This window comes from Tachyglossus aculeatus, chromosome 18 (genome assembly GCF_015852505.1).
Source record: "Tachyglossus aculeatus isolate mTacAcu1 chromosome 18, mTacAcu1.pri, whole genome shotgun sequence".
Classification (NCBI taxonomy): Eukaryota; Metazoa; Chordata; class Mammalia; order Monotremata; family Tachyglossidae; genus Tachyglossus; species Tachyglossus aculeatus.
This window is the reverse complement of record NC_052083.1, coordinates 19,486,939-19,508,819: the sequence shown is the minus strand read 5'-3', so window position 1 is coordinate 19,508,819 and position 21,881 is coordinate 19,486,939. Positions and strand designations below refer to the sequence as shown.

Genomic DNA, 21,881 nt, shown 5'->3' with positions numbered 1-21,881 from the left:
CCAGAGAAGTCAAGTGACCTGCCCAAAGCCACACAGCTGACAATTGGCGGAGCCGGGATTTGAACCCATGACCTCTGACTCCAAAGCCCGGGCTCTTTCCACTGAGCCACTACTTGAATTGGGGGAATACAAAATCTGCCTAAAAATTAGAACGGGGATCAGGGCTATCATCCTCACTCAATTCTGACTTTCCATCAGACTGAGGGGGGAAAAAATTCACCCCTTAGGCTGAATGAACTGGCTTTCAGCCAGAGGGCTGGAGCTGAAAAGACTCATATGTTATTTAAAATTCCACACCGAATGCCTCTCTCTTTATCTCTACTGTTGTACTCTTTCAAGTGCTTAGTACGGTCCCCTGCACACAGTAAGCGCTCAGTAAATACGACTGAATGAATGAAGGAAGGAACGAAATTGTACGTGACATGTGCTCCCTACCCAAAGTGCCAGACGTTGTTTTCGATTCTATGACATGGAACCATTATCATCTAGAAGCCTACGATTTAAGAGATTCATCAATAAATCAATGGTATTCATTGAACACTTATTGTGGGTTTAGCACTGAACCGAGTGTTTCACTTCTGCTCTATTATTCAACAGTATGGGGAAATAAGGGTGATAAAAATCTGTAATTTTACTTATTTGTGTTGATGTCTGTCTCCCCGCCTCTAGACCGTAAGCACGTTGTGGGAAGGGAATGTGTCTATTATGGTGTTGTACTCCTAAGTGCTTAGTGCAGTGTTCCGCACACAGTGAGTGCTCAATAAATACCATTGAATGAATGAATGAATGAAAAATGCTACTCCTTTGGGTAATAATGGTAGTCAGAGCTTTAATTTGTCTTTAACTGAATAGCTTCATTTATTTTTTTGCACTTGGCATTGTTTTACTTGCCACCCAAATCCTGTTGAGGTGCTGTGTTAAAAACGGTGTTGTATTCTGTCATGGATGTCACTATTCATTTATTAAGCATTTCTTGGGATAATTTAGGGATTTGTATAACATTTTGGTGACTTTATTCTACTACACGAATAGCAAAGTAAAAGGTGTACATATATTGGTTAATTTTCATCTACACAGTGTATTTGGTATCCTTAAAACAAATTTTTCAGGGATCCCACTAAATCAGCAGCTGCAATTAGAAAGATAGAATGTGAATTAATAGAAAAGCTTAAAGGAAAACAAATTAAAACAAGTCTAGAGTAGTGTCTGTTTATTATTGTGTTGTACTCTCCCAAGTGCTTAGTGAAGTGTTCCGCACACAGTGAGTGCTCAATAAATACCACCGAATGATTGAATGATTGAAAAATGCTACTCCTTTGGGTAATAATGCTAGTTAGAGCTTTAATTTGTCTTTGACTGAATAGCTTCATTTTTTTTTGCACTTGACATTGTTTTACTTGCCACCCAAATCCTATTGAGGTGATGTGTTAAAAACAGTGTTGTAGTCCCTCGTGGATTCCACTATTCATTTATTAAACATTTCTTGGGATAATTTAGGGATTTGTATAACATTTTGGTGACTTTATTCTACTACACGAATAGCAAATTAAAAGGTGTACATATATTGGTTAATTTTCATCTACACAGTGTATTTGGTATCCTTAAAACAAATTTTTCAGGGATCCCACTAAATCAGCAGCTGCAATTAGAAAGATAGAATGTGAATTAATAGAAAAGCTTAAAGGAAAACAAATTAAAACAAGTCTAGAGTAGTGTCTGTTTATTATTGTGTTGTACTCTCCCAAGTGCTTAGTGAAGTGTTCCGCACACAGTGAGTGCTCAATAAATACCACCGAATGATTGAATGATTGAAAAATGCTACTCCTTTGGGTAATAATGCTAGTTAGAGCTTTAATTTGTCTTTGACTGAATAGCTTCATTTTTTTTTGCACTTGACATTGTTTTACTTGCCACCCAAATCCTATTGAGGTGATGTGTTAAAAACAGTGTTGTAGTCCCTCGTGGATTCCACTATTCATTTATTAAACATTTCTTGGGATAATTTAGGGATTTGTATAACATTTTGGTTACTTTATTCTACTACACGAATAGCAAATTAAAAGGTGTACATATATTGGGTAATTTTCATCTACATAGTGTATTTGGTATCCTTAAAATAAATTTGTCAGGGATCCCACTAAATCAGCAGATGCAATTAGAAAGGTATAATGTGAATTAATAGAAAAGCTTAAAGGAAAACAAATTAAAACAAGTCTATAGTAGTGTCTGTTTATTATTGTATTGTACTCTCCCAAGTGCTCAGTGCAGTGTTCCGCACACAGTGAGTGCTCAATAAATATGATTGAATGAATGTATGAATGATTGAAAAATGCTACTCCTTTGGGTAATAATGGTAGTTAGAGTTTTAATTTGTCTTTGACTGAATAGCTTCATTTTTTTTTCTTTTGCACTTGGCATTGTTTTACTTGTCACCCAAATCCTAATGAGGTGATGTGCAAAAAACAGTGTTGTATTACCTCATGGATTCCACTATTCATTTATTAAACATTTCTTGGGATAATTTAGGGATTTCTATAACATTTTGGTGAATTTATTCTACTACATGAATAGCAAATTAAAAGGTGTACATATATTGGTTAATTTTCTTCTACATAGTGTATTTGGTATCCTTAAAATAAATTTGTCAGGGATCCCACTAAATCAGCAGCTGCAATTAGAAAGATAGAATGTGAATTAATAGAAAAGCTTAAAGGAAAACAAATTAAAACATGTCTAGAATAGTGTCTGTTTATTATTGTGTTGTACTCTCCCAAGTGCTTAGTGCAGTGCTCTGCACACAGTGAGTGCTCAATAAATACGATTGAATGAATGAATGATTGGAAAACGCTACTCCTTTGGGTAATAATGCTAGAGCTTTAATTTGTTTTTGACTGAATAGCTTCATTTTTTTTTTTGCACTTGGCATTGTTTTACTTGTCACCCAAATCCTAATGATGTGATGTGCTGAAAACAGTGTTGTATTCCCTCATGGATGTCACTATTCATTTATTAATCATTTCTTGGGATAATTTAGGGATTTATATAACATTTTGGTGACTTTTTGTCTACTACCCAAATAGCAAATTAAAAGGTTTACATATATTGGTTAATTTTCATCTACATAGTATATTTGGTATCCTTAAAAGAAATTTGTCAGGCATCCCACTAAATCAGCAGCTGCAATTAGAAAGATATATTGTGAGTTAATAGAAAAGCTTAAAGGAAAACAAATTAAAACAAGTCTAGAGTAGTTGGCATAAAACACATAAATCCAGGTATCTTAATTCTAGAGTAATTAGCCTTGTCTTTGATAAACTGGAGACTGAATAGTCCCCAAATTTAGTTCTTACATAGACCATTATAACGTGAAAAATCTGTCATTAAATCATTTCCTTTTTTTTCCCCCCTTTACAGCTTGGGGCCAATGCTCTTCTTTTTGTCAGCGTAAACCTGTATGGGGTCTTTGTGAGGATTTTGACGGAAAGAGCTCAGAGGAAAGCTTTTCTGCAGGCCAGAAACTGTATTGAGGATCGACTGAGGCTGGAGGATGAAAATGAAAAACAGGTCAGTTCCTGAACCCTTGGAGTGTGCTCTCATTTCTTTGACTTTATGTGTGTACCCTAAGAACGCAATTCATAAGGAAGGTTTAAAAGTACATGCATTTTCCAAATTTTACCCCAGTGACCCTTTAATGTGTGGATTTGACAAAAAAGGGATAAATCTAGGTATGCTATAACGCGATTACTGTGGGTATACATATTGTCTTTTGCATTCGAAGAGCCCGGGCCTCTTCGTCAGGGGTTCATTCGCTCATTCAGTGGTATTTATTGAGCACTTATTGTGTGCAGAGTAATAATAATAATAATGATGGCATTTATTAAGTGCTTACTATGTGCAATCAATCAATCAATCAATCAATCATATTTATTGAGCGCTTACTGTGTGCAGAGCACTGTACTAAGCGCTTGGGAAGTACAAGTTGGCAACATATAGAGACAGTCCCTACCCAACAGTGGGCTCACAGTCTAAAAGGGGGAGACAGAGAACAAAACCAATCATACTAACAAAATAAAATAAATAGAATAGATATGTAAAAGTAAAATAAATAAATAAATAAATAGAATAATAAATATGTAAATATATGTAATATATATATATAAATATATGTAAATATATAAATAGAGTAATAAATATGTACAAATATGCAAAGCACTGTTCTAAGTGCTGGGGTAGATACAAAGTGTTCAAGTTGTCCCTGGGGCTCACAGACTTAATTCCCATTTTACAGATGAGGTAACTGAGGCCCAGAGAAGTTAAGTGACTTGCCCAAAGTCACACAGCTGACAAGTGGCGGAGCCGGGATTTGAACCCATGACCTCTGACTCCAAAGCCTGGGCTCTTTCCATTCATCCATTCATTCATTCAGTCGTATTTATTGAGCACTCACGGTGTGCAGAGCACTGTAGTAAGCACTTGGGAGGTACAATACAGCAATAAAGAGAGATATTCCCTGCCCACAACGGGCTTACAGTCTAGTGGGGGGAGATAGACATCAAAACAAGTAAACAGGCATCAATATAAATAACTAGAATTATAGATATATACATATATACCTAAGTGTTGGGGGGTGGGGAGGGGGAGTAGAGCAAAGGAAGCGAGTCAAGGTGATGCAGAAGAGGTGGGAGCTGAGGAAAAGGGGGCTTCAAAGCAAAATAAATGATCTTGATTATGAAGATCTTTATTAGACGCCTTTGCAAAGTGCTGGGAGGCAAACAGAGTAATCGAATCAGGCACAGTCCCTGTCCCCCACCGGGCTGGTTCTAATTCTGGCTATGAAACTCGTCTGCTGTATGACCTTGGGCAAGGAATTTCCCTTTTTTGTGCCTCAGTTATCTCATCTGTAGAATGGGATTGAGATTGGGAGCCCCATGTGGGACATTGACTGCGTCCAACACGATTTGCTTTTATCCACCCCAGCACTTAGCACAGTGTCTGATAAATCGTAAGGGCTTAACAAATACCACAATTATTATAATTATAATAATTATTATTATTATTGTTGTTGTTGTTGTTGTTGTTGAAGGTGATACCACTGATGGTGAAATTTACCCATGAAGGTGTGTATTACTCAAAAGAACAGTGAAAGACCCACAGTCCTGACTATAATGTGCCCACAAAAAAACAGGTCCCTTCTTGTTTTATGTTTAATCTTTTCCGGGGCTGATGCTGTTTTCTCGTCTGCTTCCCTGTATGTCATTCCATATGGAAGTTTAGGTCACTGCTTGATTATCAGTGCTCCTTGTAGGTCTAAGCGTCAGCATTTGAATCCCAACTGGGATCCAGCGTTGTCTGAGGAATTGTTCTACTCTGCCCGGCAAACGTTTCCTCTCCACTCTATGCGTCTCGTTTCCTCCGTGTGTTTCGTTCTGTGATTTACTCAGAGTAAACTGTTACAGGTCTTTAATGCAAAATAGAGTCTTTTCATAGCTATATAATCAGATCAGTGCCCCAGAGTCAATTGTTCGGGCTGATTGCTATCAGACCATGACCTCTTCTAGAAATAAATTGATTTTGGGTCTGTGATATGGAATTAAGGAAGAAATCAGTGCAAATCCACAAAATTGAAGCAAAAATCATGACATTGCCTCTCTGATTGATTAGCACCATAGCTGAAAAAAAAAATAGTGTTGACAGTAAAGATATGAGGAGGATTTACGTTATCAGTGTAGCTGTTTCTAGATATGTCAGTCCTTCCAAAGGGGACAGATACGCACTAGATGAGTGGCCCAAGAGGGCTTTCATGAGGCCAAACCTCTTCGGTCCCCACCGCCACCTTCGCAAGGCCAAGGACGATAAAAAGGTGGACAAATTTGGGTCTGGGCTGGGTTTCTCCCAGCCTGCCCAGTGTAGCACAGCTCGGCCATCCTTTGACAAATCCAAGAGATTCAGTGTCACACGTTCATGAGATGATCTTGAGAAACTATTTGTACATGGAGAAACTTTCACTGCATGCCCAGCCTCTTCCGCAACAGTCTCTGATGGTGATGAGGGAACTGAGGCACAGAGAAGTTGATTTGCCCAAGTAACACAGCTGATAAGTGATGGTGCAGAGATTAAACTGAGCCCCCCTTTTCCTCTTCTCCCCTTCCCCTCCCCATCGTCCAGACTCACTCCCTCTGCTCTACCCCCTTCCCCGCCCCACAGCACTTATGTATATTTGTACATATTTATCATTCTATTTATTTATATTAATGAGGTGTATAGATCTATAATTCTATTTATTTACATTGATGCTGTTGATACCTGTTTACTTATTTTGATGTCTGTCTCCCTCCTCCTAGACTGTGAGCCCACTGTTGGGTAGGGACTATCTCTATATGTTGCCAACTTGTACTTCCCAAGCACTTAGTACAGTGCTCTGCACACAGTAAGTGTTCAATAAATACGATTGATTGATTGATTGTGGAAAGGGATTGTCTCTGTTGCTGAATTATACTTCCCAAGTGCTTAGTACAGTGCTCTGCACACAGTAAGCGCTCAATAAATATGGTTGAATGAATGAATGAATGAATTAATAGATTTTCATTTCTACTGATTTTCATTGCACTTCACAAGTCAGGATCCATCTCTGAGAATTGTTGAAAAACATTCTGACCGTGAGAAATTCTCAAAAGAAAAAGTATAAAATGCCCAAACCTGAAAATATGTAAATGGGATATCTTTTTTGACTTTAAGAAGAATATCATTGTTTGCTTGAGATATAAGTGTAGGCCGAAATTATCATCCAGTGCTTATTTCACACTCCCCAGATAAGAATCTGTTCAGGGAAATGGAAGATCTAACTTTGCCAATCCTTAGTAGTTTCAGGGCCTTGGATCTTTCATTTTCATCTCACCAAAACTTAAGAAACTCTCAGGGTTTATACAGAGCTCTGTGATTGGGACAGCACAATACAGAGGAGTTTGTAGATGTGTTCCTTGCCCCAAGGAACTTACAGTCTAGATGGGGAGGCAGGCACTGAAGTAAATGACAGATATATTCATAAGTACTTTGGGGCTGAGGATGGGTGAATAAAAATTGCTTTTAGAATACAAATCTAAAATACAAAGGCAAGGTCAGTGCTTTAAAAGGCCTTCTGTTGGCTCCCAATATGTAGGTCGATCCAACATAATAATAATAATGGCATTTATTAAGCACTTCCTATGTGCAAAGCACTGTTCTAAGGCTGGAAAGGTTACAAGATGATCAGGTTGTCCCACGCAGGGGGGCTGACAGTCTTCACCCCCATTTTACAGATGAGGTCGCTGAGGCACAGAGAAGTTAAGTGACTTGTCCAAAGTCACACAGCTGACAAGTGGCGGAGCTGGGATTTGAACCCATGACCTCTGACTCCAAAGCCCGGGCTCTTTCCATGGAGCCACGCTGCTCTCGACATCCCAACGATAGATGTTCTCTCACAAGTTAGAATGGACAACGGAATGCGCTTCAGCCAACCCCTTCATAGCCGTTCACGGTCAGCCCCTTCAAGTTTTATCTATCTTCCAACAGATGTCATTTTCCCATTTATTCGTCGAACTCAGACTCAAATTTAAAGCCTATGTTGAGCATAATAATAGTAAAGGACAGTGCTCACCAATGAAAGTCACTTGATTGAAACTCTGGTCTTCAGCTAGATATTCTAGCTGAAGAGCAGAAAAGCAGAGAAGCAGCGTGGCTCAGTGGAAAGAGCCCGGGCTTTGGGGTCAGAGGTCATGGGTTCAAATCCTGGCTCTGCCAATGGTCAGCTGTGTGACTTTGGGCAAGTCACTTCCCTTCTCTGGGCCTCAGTCCCCTCATCTGTAAAATGGGGATTAAGATTGTGAGCCCCCCGTGGGACAACCTGATCACCTTGTAAGCTCCCCAGTGCTTAGAACACTGCTGTGCACATAGTAAGCGCTTAATAAATGCCATTATTATTATTATTATAATATCTAAAAAATGGGGAAGATAGCTAAAGTCTATTTCAAGAAACCCTTGTCAGTTCCCAAGGAATAGTGGTAATAGGAGTTTCCATGCTGTTCAGGGATTGCAATAAGAATAAGGGTTGTGGCAAGATAGAAAAAGAGAAGTAGCATATTAATATTAATAATAGTAATAATGATGGCATTGTTAAACACTTACTGTGTGCTGGGGGAGATAAAAGGTTATCAGGTTGTCCCAGTTGGGGCTCACAGTCTTAATCCCCATTTTCCAGATGAGGTAACTGAGGCACAGAGAAGTTAAGTGACGTACCCAAAATCACACAGCTGAAAAGTGGCGGAGCCAGGATAATAATAATAATAATAATAATAATAATAATAATAATAATGGCATTTATTAAGCGCTTACTATGTGCAAAGCACTGTTCTAAACACTGGAGAGGTTCCAAGGTGATCAGGTTGTCTGATGGGGGGCTCACAGTCCTAATCCCCATTTTACAGATGAGGTAACTGAGGCACAGAGAAGTTAAGTGACTTGCCCAAAGTCACACAGCTGACAAGTGGCAGAGCCAGGATTAGAACCCATGACCTCCGACCCCGAAGCCCGTGCTCTTTCCACTAAGCCACTCTGCTTCTCTAATACTCCTATATTAGAGTAGTTTCTCTTTTTACGTAGTATTCCCTTCCTCACCTACCTTGCCACTCAAACCTCATAGTTTCATAAGTGTTGGTGAGGTGGAAATGAAAGATCCAAGTGCCGGAAACTACTAAGTACGGGCAAAGTTAGAAAGATCTTCTATTTTCCTTAACAAGTTCTTATTTGGTGAATCTTCAGAAATCTGGGGCAGGGTGCTGAGTTAGAGGTAGTGTTACTTAGGTGTAAGGGAATGTTTATTGCTGTCATGGTCTCCGTGGATGATTTGGAGTCTCACTTGCACGGGACACAATCATCTCCTTCCTCTGACCCTCCATTCAGCTTGTAAAGAACTAACAAAATACAAAAATTTTCTTGTTCTTGTTTGTTTTTTTGCATGTGTGGAGCCCCCGTGAAATACCTGTGGAGGATGAAAAGAATCAGTGGTATCCAGTGAGCACTTACTGTGTGTAGATCTTGGGAGTGGAAGATGTTTCCTTCCCTCCAGAAACTCACAGTCTAGAGGTGGAAACACGTTAAAATAAATAAATCCATTGCAGATATGTACATTTTTGCCACAGGGCTGAGGGTGGGTATGATTTCTTAAGACAGCTTAATAGATCTCTTATCATGGTTTAAATGCAGAGTGGATGGTTGAAAAGAAAGTGCATACCAAACTGTTCACATTTCTCCTCTATATATAGTATATTATTCCAAGTCACCAACTTCACGGGACAATCACGCTGTCTGTATGCACGCTTGATTAAACAGGCTTTCTCCCTGGTGACCGTGGTCCTAAATCAAAACTATAATCAGTGTTCCTTACGTGGCTATAGGAGTTTTTTATAAATATTGATGAGCAGTGCAATTCTGTGTTTCCATTTTCTCCCGTCAGACCCACAAGGTCCAGAATTTTTATGAGGAAAAAAGAACACTATCTTTGGAAGTGAACACTTTGCATTTCTACAACACATTTTTTTCTTGGCTGAACATTTTGCCAAATTTTTTATAGGTAATGCTCAACTTTCAGGTTTTCATTTAATAATAATAATACTGATGGCATTTGTTAAGCGCTTACTATGTGCCATTTATTTTCTTCTCTGGCGTAGGTAATGCTCACAGCCACTCAATAATCTGATTATTTTGCCCCATTTTACAATTAGCAAAATTGGGTTACCCGTAAAAGGCTCGGTGTCCCAGGATACAAAGTTGGGTGTGTCTGTAAATAGAATTTCTACAGGGATTTCCAGTTAAACTATTACTTTTTTTTCTTCATTTCTGCACCGAGAAGCCTAGGGATTGCTCTGGGCAGAATGAAGTCGACCCAGTCTCCTGAGCACTGACTCCCATAAGGGATGGCCAGGTTTCACTCTATAAGTGAGTGCGATCATCAGTTTTCTGACACTTTTGACACCTGTCTACATGTTTTATTTTGTTATCTGTCTCCCCCTTCTAGACTGTTGGGTAGGGACCGTCTCTACATGTTGCCGACTTGTACTTCCCAAGCATTTAGTACAGTGCTCTGTGCACAGTAAGCGCTCGATAAATACGATTGAATGAATGAATGAATGCAAATGGTGGATGCTATGGAGATCACTGGTTAGGTTCAGTGTATTTGGAAATGCTTTGTTACGGCCTAGTTCATCCCAAGCCCCCAGACACAAATCATTTCTCTCTAACATTAAAACTTCAACACAGGCAACCATACAAATCCTTGGGCGAGGTTTTTTGCGTGCCAAGGTAGGACTGCTTTTCGTAATTCCCCAAGTCGTCCCTATTAATTTGCAGTCACCATCCCATGAACAACCCTGCAAGGAGCTCTTCTGCGGTCCGTCACCCCCACACATCTCCCTGGACTGTCAGAACTCTTGGCTGATTCCTGCCTTTGTCTAGAATTCCAGATTCTCCAGCCTGCTCCCTGGTCCTTCCCTCAGGATCACCGGATGGGAACCAAGCTTTCTGAGTCCCAATTCCTCCTAAAATGGCGGTGGGGCTTCCTCCCCACTGAACTAGTCCCATCCTCTTTTTTCCAAATCCATCCCTGTAATCAGTTGTGGTTCAGATGATGTCACTAGGTAAGTGATGGACACCTGTGGAAATTTGCTTCCCCTTTGGGAATGGTAAGAATGGGTCAATAATTACCCGTTCTGGAAACTTTTACTTGTACATATTTACTATTTTAGTTGTTTTGCTAATGGTTTTACTTCTATTTATTCTGATGACTTGACACCTGTCCACATGTTTTGTTCTGTTGTCTGTCTCCCCCTTCCAAACTGTGAGCCCGTTGTTGGGTAGGGGCTGTCTCTATATGTGGCCAACTTGTACTTCCCAAGCACTTAGTACAGTGCTCTGCACACAGTAAACACTCAATAAATCGATCAATCATATTTATTGAGCGCTTACTGTGTGCAGAGCACTGTACTAAGTGCTTGGGAAGTACAAGTTGGCCACATATAGAGACAGTCCCTTCCCAACAGTGGGCTCATACGATTGAATGAATGAATATGATCCCCCCCAAAAAAATTAATTGGGAATGCTTCCTGGAGGAAGTGGGATTGTGGAGGGACTTAGAAGATTGAAAGTGCCTGCATGATTTGAATCGTTGCCTGGATGATTTGAAAGTGGAGGGAATTGTAATCAATCAATCAACCAATGGTATTTGTAGACGGTGAGCCCGTTGGTGGGTAGGGGCCATCTCTATATGTGGCCAACTTGTACTTCCCAAGCGCTTAATACAGTGCTCTGCACTCAGTAAGCACCCAATAAATATGATTGAATGAATGAATATGATCCCCCCCAAAAAATTAATTGGGAATGTCTCCTGGAGGAAGTGGGATTGTGGAGGGATTTAGAAGATTGAAAGTGCTTGGATGATTTGAATCATTGCCTGGATGATTTGAAAGTGGAGGGAATTGTAATCCATCAATCAATCAATGGTATTTCTAGATGGTGGCTAGCGGACAGCCATATGCGTTTTTGAGGACTGGACAAAAAGAATGTAAAAGTCCCCACCCTATAGGGATTTGAGGCCATGATTTTGTAGGGGAGGGAAGCAAACAATTTGGGGCACCATTTTGACTATCTGGTGACCCAAGTAAGTCAGAAGGTGACAAGGCTGTATTTTTAGAATCCTAGAGCTGGAAAGGTCTAGGATGGTGTGACCTTGGGCAAGCCACTTAACTTCTCTGTGCCTCAGTTACCTCATCTGTAAAAAAAAAAGGAAGACTGTAAGCCCCACGTGGGACAACCTGATTACCTTGTATCTGCCCCAGCACTTAGAACAGTGCCAAGCACCTAGTGAGCACTTAACAAATACCCTAGTCGTTATTATTATTATTACTACTTGGTCATGCACAGTTTTTCAGGAGGTGAACAACTAAACAGTTGCCAACGTTATGTGTGGCACATTTGAAGCTACTGAAAGACGACTACTGAGGCCACATTTCTTGCACACTAATGAGAATGGGGTATTGGAGTGTGTATGTCTGTTATGGGTAGAGAATATGCCTGTCGTTTCTGTTGTAGGGTACTCTCCCAAGAGCTGAGTCCAGTGCTCTGACATTGTAAGCGCTTAATAAATACCATTGATAAGAATTAATACAATATCATTAGGGCTGACAATCTATTCTTGGGAAAGTTATACACATCAATTTTTTGTGTGTGTGGGGATGATGGGAGGTATAAATGCCCAGGGAAAACTACTGCAATAGAAACTATGGCAGCTTTGTGATATATGGCAAAGTTTGTGATATTGTCCATGGATTCTCATCATTTCGAGGTTTAAAGTTATAATAAAGGTCGTCGGATCTAAAAGGATGCAAATCCAGACGCACCGGAGTTGAACATTTCTCACAGAATTCTCAACCTGATAAATGCTTTTTGGCTCGGTTTGACTTTACATGAAAGCACAATTTTTCCACAGTGGAGTTCTGTAGTGGGAATTTTTTAGGAGAGGTTTAACGGAGAAAGACTTTTGGTTTGAGGTACTTTATCTCAGCTCTCCCCATCTTCAAAGCCCTTCCATAATTACATCCCTTCCAGGAGGTCTTCTCCTAGAAGTTTTTCTTCTCTTCAGATCATAACCCAGATTATCATTGCCACACTCCTGGAACAATTACCATTGATTGATTAATTGCTTGACAGATTGAGTAATCACCCAAAGGACTCCCACAGCTAGGCGATCTCTCTGTGGAGTTCTTCAGTGTTGCAGGACACACCACTGCACACTTCAGCCATAAATGAACTTTATATATGAAATTCCTGTGAGTGTTTCACTTCATACCAAACTTCTGCCTGCTTATTTGCTCTGCCTATGCCTATGTTTCATCAATTGGGTACATAATGAAGCGTATTTGTTCCGTCACTAAGCAACAGAAAAAAGCAGGGAAATAGAAAACTAACTAGAGTAAGAAGAACTATTTTGACATGGGGGATTAAAGAATATATGAAATTAGAGAAAGTCAGTGAACTGTTAACCAGAGTGAATTTGCATTTTTAAATTTTGATTGTATGCCTTTGACATGGGGGATTAAGGAATATATGAAGTTCGAGGAAGTGAAAGAACTGTTAAACAGTTGACGTGAATAAGCATTTTAAAGATACTTAAAGTAGATAGAATGCCGTGTCATTCGATTTTTGAAAGACTTAAATTGCAACTACTAAATGACTAGTGACAGTCTTTCTAGAACTTTCTTTCAGAACCAATCTTCCTTTCTAGCGTTTCAATTAGAAAAATCTTACCAAGTTTCATCTAAATGGCACGTTACGACCCAAGGGGCTTATGTGAAATTTTGAAGATGGGTTTCTCATTAGACAATACAACCAGAAACGACTCTTAATTAAAAGCACTCGCGGCTAGACCTCTTGCTCCTTGAAACGAAATTCTTCAAAAACTGAAGTAGCTTAGTGGAACTGTAAAGCTATTTTGGATTATTTTATAAGCAGTGATTTTGTTTGGGGAAATTATGCAGAAGTTAATATTAGATTATGATTATTTCAGGATTTGTTATTTAGATATTACAATTCTCACAACCCTAGTGTTAACTAGGAAATTACTGAAATAGTCTCTGTGGTAGGATCAGATCGTAATGTGTTACTGGTATATGGTCAGTAAGTAAAAAAGGATCAGAACATTGCTTGGCTCATCACAGCATCTTTGGGTGGGACCTCTAAGGGATATGGACAGCCTCAAGATATCCAAATAGCTTCCACTTGGTAATAATGATAATAATAATAATAATAATGATGATGATGGCATTTATTAAGCGCTTGCTATGTGCAAAGCACTGTTCTAAGCGCCGAACTTGGTAGCTAAAATGGGCTGAAATGGACAATTTAGAAGCAAGACCGTGCCACATTGAGAAATGGGGTGATCCTCTTGTGTGAGAGCCTGTGAGGAATTTACAACACAAAGGGGGAGAAAAGAAAGCAAAATCTGACATTGCAGCTCAGAAGCAAAACAGTACAGCCGAAGTTATCCGAAGGTACTCCTGGAGTAGGAGCGGTTTTGGGAGACAGAATTTTAGCAGCCAGTACATGCACAGAGCAGTCAACTGCACAGTTTGATTTCTGGTCAATTTACTGAACACCTTCTGTGTGCAGAGCACCGTGTTAAAAGCACGAGAGATTATAAAAGAGGTTAAAGACACAATCCCTGCTTTCAAGGTACTTGAAACCCGTCAAAGAGACGCAGCTTAGTGCCAAGAGCGCAGCCTCCTCCTGGCTCCTCCACTTATCTTCTGTGTGACTTTGGGCAAGCCACTTCACTTCTCTGTGCCTCAGTTACCTCATCTGTAAAATAATGGGGATTAAGGCTGGGAGCCCCACGTGGGACAACCTGCTAACCTTGTGTCTACCCCAGAGCATAGAGCAGGAGTTGGCACATAGTAAGAGCTTAACAAATATCATTATTGTTATTATTATTTATAGAAGGAGGAAAAAGAGAAGGGAAAGATGGATAGCTGAATAACTGAGTTCTTCCAGGGCAGAGCTCATAGTTGGTCCCTAACAGATAGGGTAGGATGTCTGAATACATAAGTGACCCCCTTTTTCCCAGACTGAGCCCCCTTTTTCCTCTCCCCCCTCCATCCCCCTGCCCTACCTCCTTCCCCTCCCGACAGCACCTGTATTTATGTTTGTACAGATTTATTACTCTATTTTACTTGCACATATTTACTATTCTATTAATTTTGTTAATGGTTTTACTTCTGTTTATTCTGATGACTTGACACCTGTCCACATGTTTTGTTCTGTTGTCTGTCTCCCCCTTCCAAACTGTGAGCCCGTTGTTGGGTAGGGACTGTCTCCATATGACTTGTACTTCCCAAGCGCTTAGTGCAGTGCTCTGCACACAGTAAGCGCTCAATAAATACGATTGAATGAATGAATAAATACGATTGAATGAATGAATATGATCCCCCCCCCCCCACCCCCCACCAAAATTAATTGGGAATGCCTCCTGGAGGAAGTGGGACTGTGGAGGGACTTAGAAGATTGAAAGTGTCTGCATGATTTGAATCATTGCCTGGATGATTTGAAAGTGGAGGGAATTGTAATCAATCAATCAACCAATGGTATTTCTAGACGGTGAGACCGTTGGTGGGTAGGGACCATCTCTATATGTTGCCGATTTGTACTTCCCAAGCGCTTAGTACAGTGCTCTGCACACAGTAAGTGCTCAATAAACACGATTGAATGAATGAATATGAACCCCCCCCCCCCCAAAAAAAATTAATTGGGAATGCCTCCTGGAGGAAGTGGGATTGTGGAGGGACTTAGATTGAAAGTGCTTGGATGATTTGAATCATTGCCTGGATGATTTGAAAGTGGAGGGACTTGTAATAAATCAATCAACCAATGGTATTTCTAGATGATGACCCCATTGGTGGGTAGGGATCGTCTCTATATGTTGCCGATGTGTACTTCCCAAGCGCTTAGTACAGTGCTTTGCACACAGTAAGCGCTCAATAAACACGACCGAATGAATGAATGAGTTCATTGAGCACTGACTATGTGCAGAGCACTGTACCAAGCTGCCTGGAGGGTACAATACAACAGAATTAACGGACATATTCCCTGCCCATAATGAGCTTCCAGTCTAGAGAACTAGAAGTAGGGTGTGAGCAAGGAATCGGAGGTGAAAGAGTTGAGAATGAAACCGAGCAAGAATTTAGTTTGGGAGGAATGAAGAGCCCGAGCAGAAACATAGTAATAGTAGAAGAGAAGGCCATGGGTTCTAATCCTGACTCCTTCACGTGTATTTTATGTGGCCTTGGGCAAGTCACTTCACTTCTCTGTGCCTCAGTTACCTCATCTGGGAAATGGGGATTAAGACTGTGAGCCCCATGTGGGACAGGGAATGTATCCAACCTGATTTGCCTGTATCCACCCCAGCACTTAGTACAGTGCCTGGCACATAGTAAGCACTTAACAGATACTACACTCATTGTTAAGTTGTTGAGTAGGTGCAGTAAGGTGGGGCAGTGTGTCCAAGGAGTGAGAGGAAGCGGGCAGGTTGAGGGTTTTGCAGAGTAGGGACGGTCTCCAACCTGACAATCCTTTGTCTATCCCAGTGCTTAGTACAGTGCCTGGCACCTAGTAAGTACTTCTTAAGCGCTTAGTACAGTGCTCTGCACACAGTAAGCACTCAATAAATATGATTGATAGATTGATTAATAAGTATGATTAGAGAAGCAGCATGGCTCAGTGGAAAGAGCCCGGGCTTTGGAGTCAGAGGTCAGGGGTTCGAATCCCAGCTCCGCCACATGTCTGCTGAGTGACCTTGGGCAAGTCACTTAACTTCTCTGAACCTCAGTTACCTCATCTGTAAAATGGGGATTAAGACTGTGAGCCCCACGTGGAGCAACCTGATCACTTTGTATCCCCCCTAGCACTTAGAACAGTGCTTTGCACATAATAAACACTTAACAAATGCCTACATTATTATTATTATCGTTATTATATGATTTCAGTGCTCTGCACACAGTAAGTGTTTAATATGAGAAGCAGCGTGGCTCAGTGGAAAGAGCCCGGGCTTTGGAGTCAGAGGTCAGGGGTTCGAATCCCAGCTCTGCCACATGTCTGCTGAGTGACCTTGGGCAAATCCCTTAACTTCTCTGAGCCTCAGTTACCTCATCTGTAAAATGGGGATTAAGACTGTGAGCCCCACATGGGACAGGCGGATCACTTTGTATCCCCCAAGCGCTTAGAACAGTGCTTTGCACATAATAAGCACTTAACAAATGCCTACATTATTATTATTATCATTATTATATGATTGCAGTGCTCTGCACACAGTAAATGTTTAATATGAGAAGCAGCGTGGCTCAGTGGAAAGAGCACGGGCTTTGGAGTGAGAGGTCATGGGTTCAAATCCAGGCTCCACCACTTGTCAGCTGTGTGACTTCGGGCAGGTCATTTCACTTCTCTGGGCCTCAGTTCCCTCATCTGTAAAATGGGGATTAAGACAGTGAGCCCTCCGTGGGACCATCTGATCACCTTGTAACCTCCCCAGCGCTTAGAACAGTGCTTTGCACATAGTAAGTGCTTAATAAATGCCATTATTATTATTATTATTATTATTATTATTAAGTTGCTGAGTAGGTGTGGTAGGGTGGGGCAGTGAGTCTCAGGAGTGAGAGGAACTGGGCAGGCGGAGGGTTATGCAGAGTAGGGACTGTCTCCAACCTGTGCTACCCAGTGCTTAGTACAGCATCTGGCACATAGTAAGTGCTTAATAAATATGATTGCAGTGCTCTGCACACAGTAAGTTGAGCCCACTGTTGGGTAGGGGCTGTCTCTATATGTTGCCAACTTGTCCTTCCCAAGCGCTTAGTACAGTGCTCTGCACACAGTAAGCGCTCAATAAATACAATTGATGATGATGATAAGTGTTTAATAAATACAATTGATTGATTGAATAACATTCATTCATTCAATTGTATGTTTTGAGCACTTACTGTGTGCAGAACACTGTCCCAAACACTTGGGAAATACTTGGGAAATGCGAGCCCACTGTTGGGTAGGGACTGTCCCTATACGTTGCCAACTTGTACTTCCCAAGTGCTTAGTACAGTGCTCTGCACACAGTAAGCGCTCAATAAATACGATTGATTGATTGGGAAGTACAGCAATAAAGAGAGACAATTACCGCCCTCAACGAGCTCACAGCCTAGAGGAGGGAGACAGACATCAATACAAGTAGACAGACGTGAAAATGAATAAATAAAATTACAGATAATAATAATAAGAATGATGGCATTTATTAAGCGCTTACTATGTGCAAAGCACTGTTCTTAGTGCTGAGGTGGTTACAGGGTGATCAGGTTGTCCCACGGGGGGTTCACAGTCTTCATCCCCATTTTACAGATGAGGTAACTGAGGCACAGAGAAGTGAAGTGACTTGCCCAAAGTCACACAGCTGACAATCGGCAGAGCCGGGATTTGAACCCATGACCTCTGACTCCAAAGCCCGGGTTCTTTCCACTGCTCTTTTCTGCTGTGTGCAGAGCCCTGTCCTAAGCACTCGGGAAATACTTGGGAAATGCTGGGAAGTACAGCAATAAAGAGAGACAATCCCTGCCCACAACGAGCTCACAGTCTAGAGGAGGGAGACAGACATCAATACAAGTGAACAGACGTGAATATGAATAAATAAAATTATAGATATATACTTAATCGCTGTGGAGCGTGGAGAGGGGGGACAGAACGAAGGGAACAAGTCAGGGGGATGCAGAAGGGAGTGGGAGATGAGGAAAATTGGGGCTTAGTCTGGGAAATATGGTATGGTACAAATGCGATATTTAAAAAATGCAACTAGAAAAACAGAGGGGGACCATAGGGGACTATGACTAGTAGTTGTGGTGGCTGGCAGAAGCGGATAATAATAATAATAGCTGGCAGAAGCAGATAATAATAATAATGGCATTCATTAAGCGCTTACTAGGTGCAAAGCACTGTTGTAAGCGCCGCGGAGATTACAAGGTGATCAGGTTGTCCTATGTGGGGCTCACAGTTTTAATCCCCATTTGACAGATGAGGTAACTAAGGCACAGTTAAGTGAAGTGACTTGCCCAAAGTCACACAGCTGACAAGTGGCAGAGCCAGGATTTGAACCCATGACCTCTGACTCCAAAGCCCGGGCTTTTTCCACGGAGCCACGCTGCTTCTCCAATAGTTTAAGGCTCTACTTACCTACATAAAATATGCATTTCACAAATTTATAAGTATTCCTCCAGATTTCCAGTCAGGCTCACAAGTTTTGAAATGTCTGCTATTCCCACATGAACCCGGGGAAAGGGCGGACAAAGCCACCCTATACACGCGCCCAAATAAAAGAAATGTTTCCGTACAGTTACAGACTTCAGGGTCATTCCATGGTAGGGAATTCAAAATTGAAGCCTTCTGTCTCTTCGGTACGGGAGGAGAGGGATGGAGAAGGTAATATGGTCTCGAAGTGGCATTTGTTGGCGAGGAGCAGTCTAACTCCACTCCCTCTCCTAGTGAATCAGAGACAGTAGGAAAAGCTGAGTCCGCCGCCGAAGAGGGTGGGGAAAGGAGACCGTAGATCCTGGAGGGAGCTGGGATTTGAAGACGGTGAGGAAAAGGAGTGATTGGATTGTGAAAAGATTAGGGAATGAGCGTGGGTTGGATGGGAATGATCTGTTAGGGTGCATGTCTTGGGCTGGAGGATTTGGGACACTGACACGAGTGGATAATAGGAAGGCGATGAGCAAACTACACAGTGATTAAGCATATATCTATAATTTCATTTATTCATATTCACGTCTGTTTACTTGTATCGATGTCTGTCTCCCTCCTCTAGACTGTGAGCTCGTTGTGGGCAGGGATTGTCTCTCTTTATTGCTGTACTTCCCAGCATTTCCCAAGTATTTCCCAAGTGCTTAGGACAGGGCTCTGCACCCAGCAGAAAAGAGCAGTGGAAAGAGCCGGGTTTTTGAGTCAGAGGCCATGGGTTCAAATTCCGGCTCTGCCAGTTGTCAGCTGGGTCACTCTGGGCAAGGCACTTCACTTCTCTGCGCCTCAGTTCTCTCATCTGCAAAATGGGGATTAAGACTGTGAACCCCCCGTGGAACAACCTGATCACCTTGTAATCTCCCCAGCACTGAGAATAGTGCTTTGCACCTAGTAAGTGCTTAATAAATACCATTATTGGAGAAGCAGCGTGGCTCAGTGGAAAGAGCCCGGGCTTTGGAGTCAGAAGTCATGGGTTCAAATCCCGGCCCCACCAATTGTCAGCTGTGTGACTTTGGGCAAGTCACTCAACTTCTCTGTGCCTCAGTTATGTGCTCTGCACATAGTAAGCACTTAATGAATGCCATTATTATTATTAGAACAGTGCTTTGCATGTAGTGAGCGCTTAATAAATGCCATCATCATCATTATTATTATCAACCTTCTCTGCGCCTCAGTTCTCTCATCTGTAAAATGGGGATTAAGACTGTGAGCCCCCTGTGGGACCAACTGACCACCTTGTAACCTCCCCAGCGCTTAGAACAGTGCTTTGCACATAGTAAGCGCTTAATAAATGCCATTATTATTATTATTAGTATTTTCTGCATGCTTCAGGGCCAATGGGAAGTACCTCACTCTCCACTCTCCCCTGACATGTAACCACTTCCCTGAGTTGTGAAAGATCACTGTTCTTCCAGTTTTCTTAAATAATGATGGTATTTGTTAAGCGCTTACTCCATGCCAAGCACTGTTCTAAGCCCTGAGTGCTGTTATCCCACCTTCATCGACGTCTTCCTTAATTAATTCGCAACAATCCAAGTCGCATCAACCCAACAGTCGCCAGTAGAATTCAATTATTTTTATCCCCGATCTAGTTCTGATGTATGTGTTTATATTCAACTGTACATCTGATTGTTTATTCCGATTATATGAAAATATTTGTACATCTGTTTTCCCCAGTTAGAGTGTCAGCACCTTGTTGGCAGGGATCGTGTCTATTCCTCTTGTTGTATTCGTATCCAGTGCTAAATCCATGCATGCATAGCATCCAGGAGGTGTTTGATAAATACCATAGCCTCTGTCAGAAAGCTTTTGGCCTCTCCCAAGCAGTTAATACAGTGTTCGACAGACAGTAAGCATTCAATAAATTCCATCAATTCATTGATTGGGCTACTCCCTGCAAGGGCAGTAATGCTTGATTAATCTCTTTTGGAAGATCTTAGAATATCTGAGTGTGAAACTCCCTTCTGAGGTTTGCAAAATCTTCGTATTAACCTGATTGTCAAGGAACTTCAGCTCCTTTCCCAAGGAATGAGCTCACCCACGTCACCTACATCTGTTTCTCAGGCACAAACGCACCCTGGAGTTCTAGCAGAATTTGTTCTACTCTTGTGAGTAACATATAGTACTCTCCCTTGCGTGACAATTACAGAGAAAACAGATTTCCGAGTATGGTATGCGATCCATTCACAGATGTCCTTGGGATTTTCCTTGCAAGTCTCCTGCGTGATTATGTAAAGCAGGAAACATCAAAATCCTTCTCATCCCGTGAGCTTTGGAGTTCCAGGTGAAGTTGCTTTTCATAGTCCTAGGCCTCATGGAAGGGAAAGGGGGCAGACACTGGGAAAGTAAATACTTAAAAAAAATTGGCAAGGCCGTCCATGTACGTGGGGCAGACCCAGTGAGAAGTAGAGTTTCATAAGTAGCTATTTTTAAAAAAATACCTGACAATTTGTGTCCCATGTCGATTTCACGCTCTTAGAACAGTGCTTCGCACATAGTAAGTGCTTAACAAATGCCATTATTATTATTATTATTGCACATATGATATATGAAAAAACAATTGGCCAAAATATAGGCCAATGTTTACATCCTACAGAATACAGGAATTGAGATTCCCCTGATTCTCATGCCCCCAATCCTGCTTCTTCTCATTTAGTTCCAATCTTTCTTTTTGGCCCCTATTATTTTTCCTGAAAGGCTTCTAAGCTGTGGTCTTCTTCCCCTGGATTCCTAGCCCTGTTCTACCACTTCCCCTCCTCTGAAATAATAATAATAATAATGATGGCATTTGTTAAGCGCTTACTATATGCAAAGCACTGTTCTAAACTCTGGGGGGGTACAATGTGGTCAGGTTGTCCCACGTGGGGCTCACAGTCTTAATCCCCATTTTTACAGATGAGGTAACTGAGGCTCAGAGAAGTTAAGTGACTTGCCCAAGGTCACACAGCAGACTTGTGGTGGAGCAGGATTCAAACCCATGACCTCTGACTCCAAAGCCCGTGCTCTTTCCACTGAGCCACGCTGCTGAAAAGGCT

At 41.4% G+C, this 21,881-nt stretch overlaps 1 protein-coding gene across 1 annotated transcript in view; it reads left to right on the top strand.

Annotated features, from left to right (window-relative positions):
* ADCY1 (adenylate cyclase 1) overlaps positions 1-21,881 on the top strand; it is a 424,494-nt gene that overhangs the window by 177,047 nt on the left and 225,566 nt on the right. Inside the window, exon 2 of the mRNA XM_038760089.1 lies at positions 3,415-3,564. Within this exon, the coding sequence (XP_038616017.1) occupies positions 3,415-3,564 (150 nt within the window). The remainder of the gene's footprint in view (positions 1-3,414; positions 3,565-21,881) is intronic.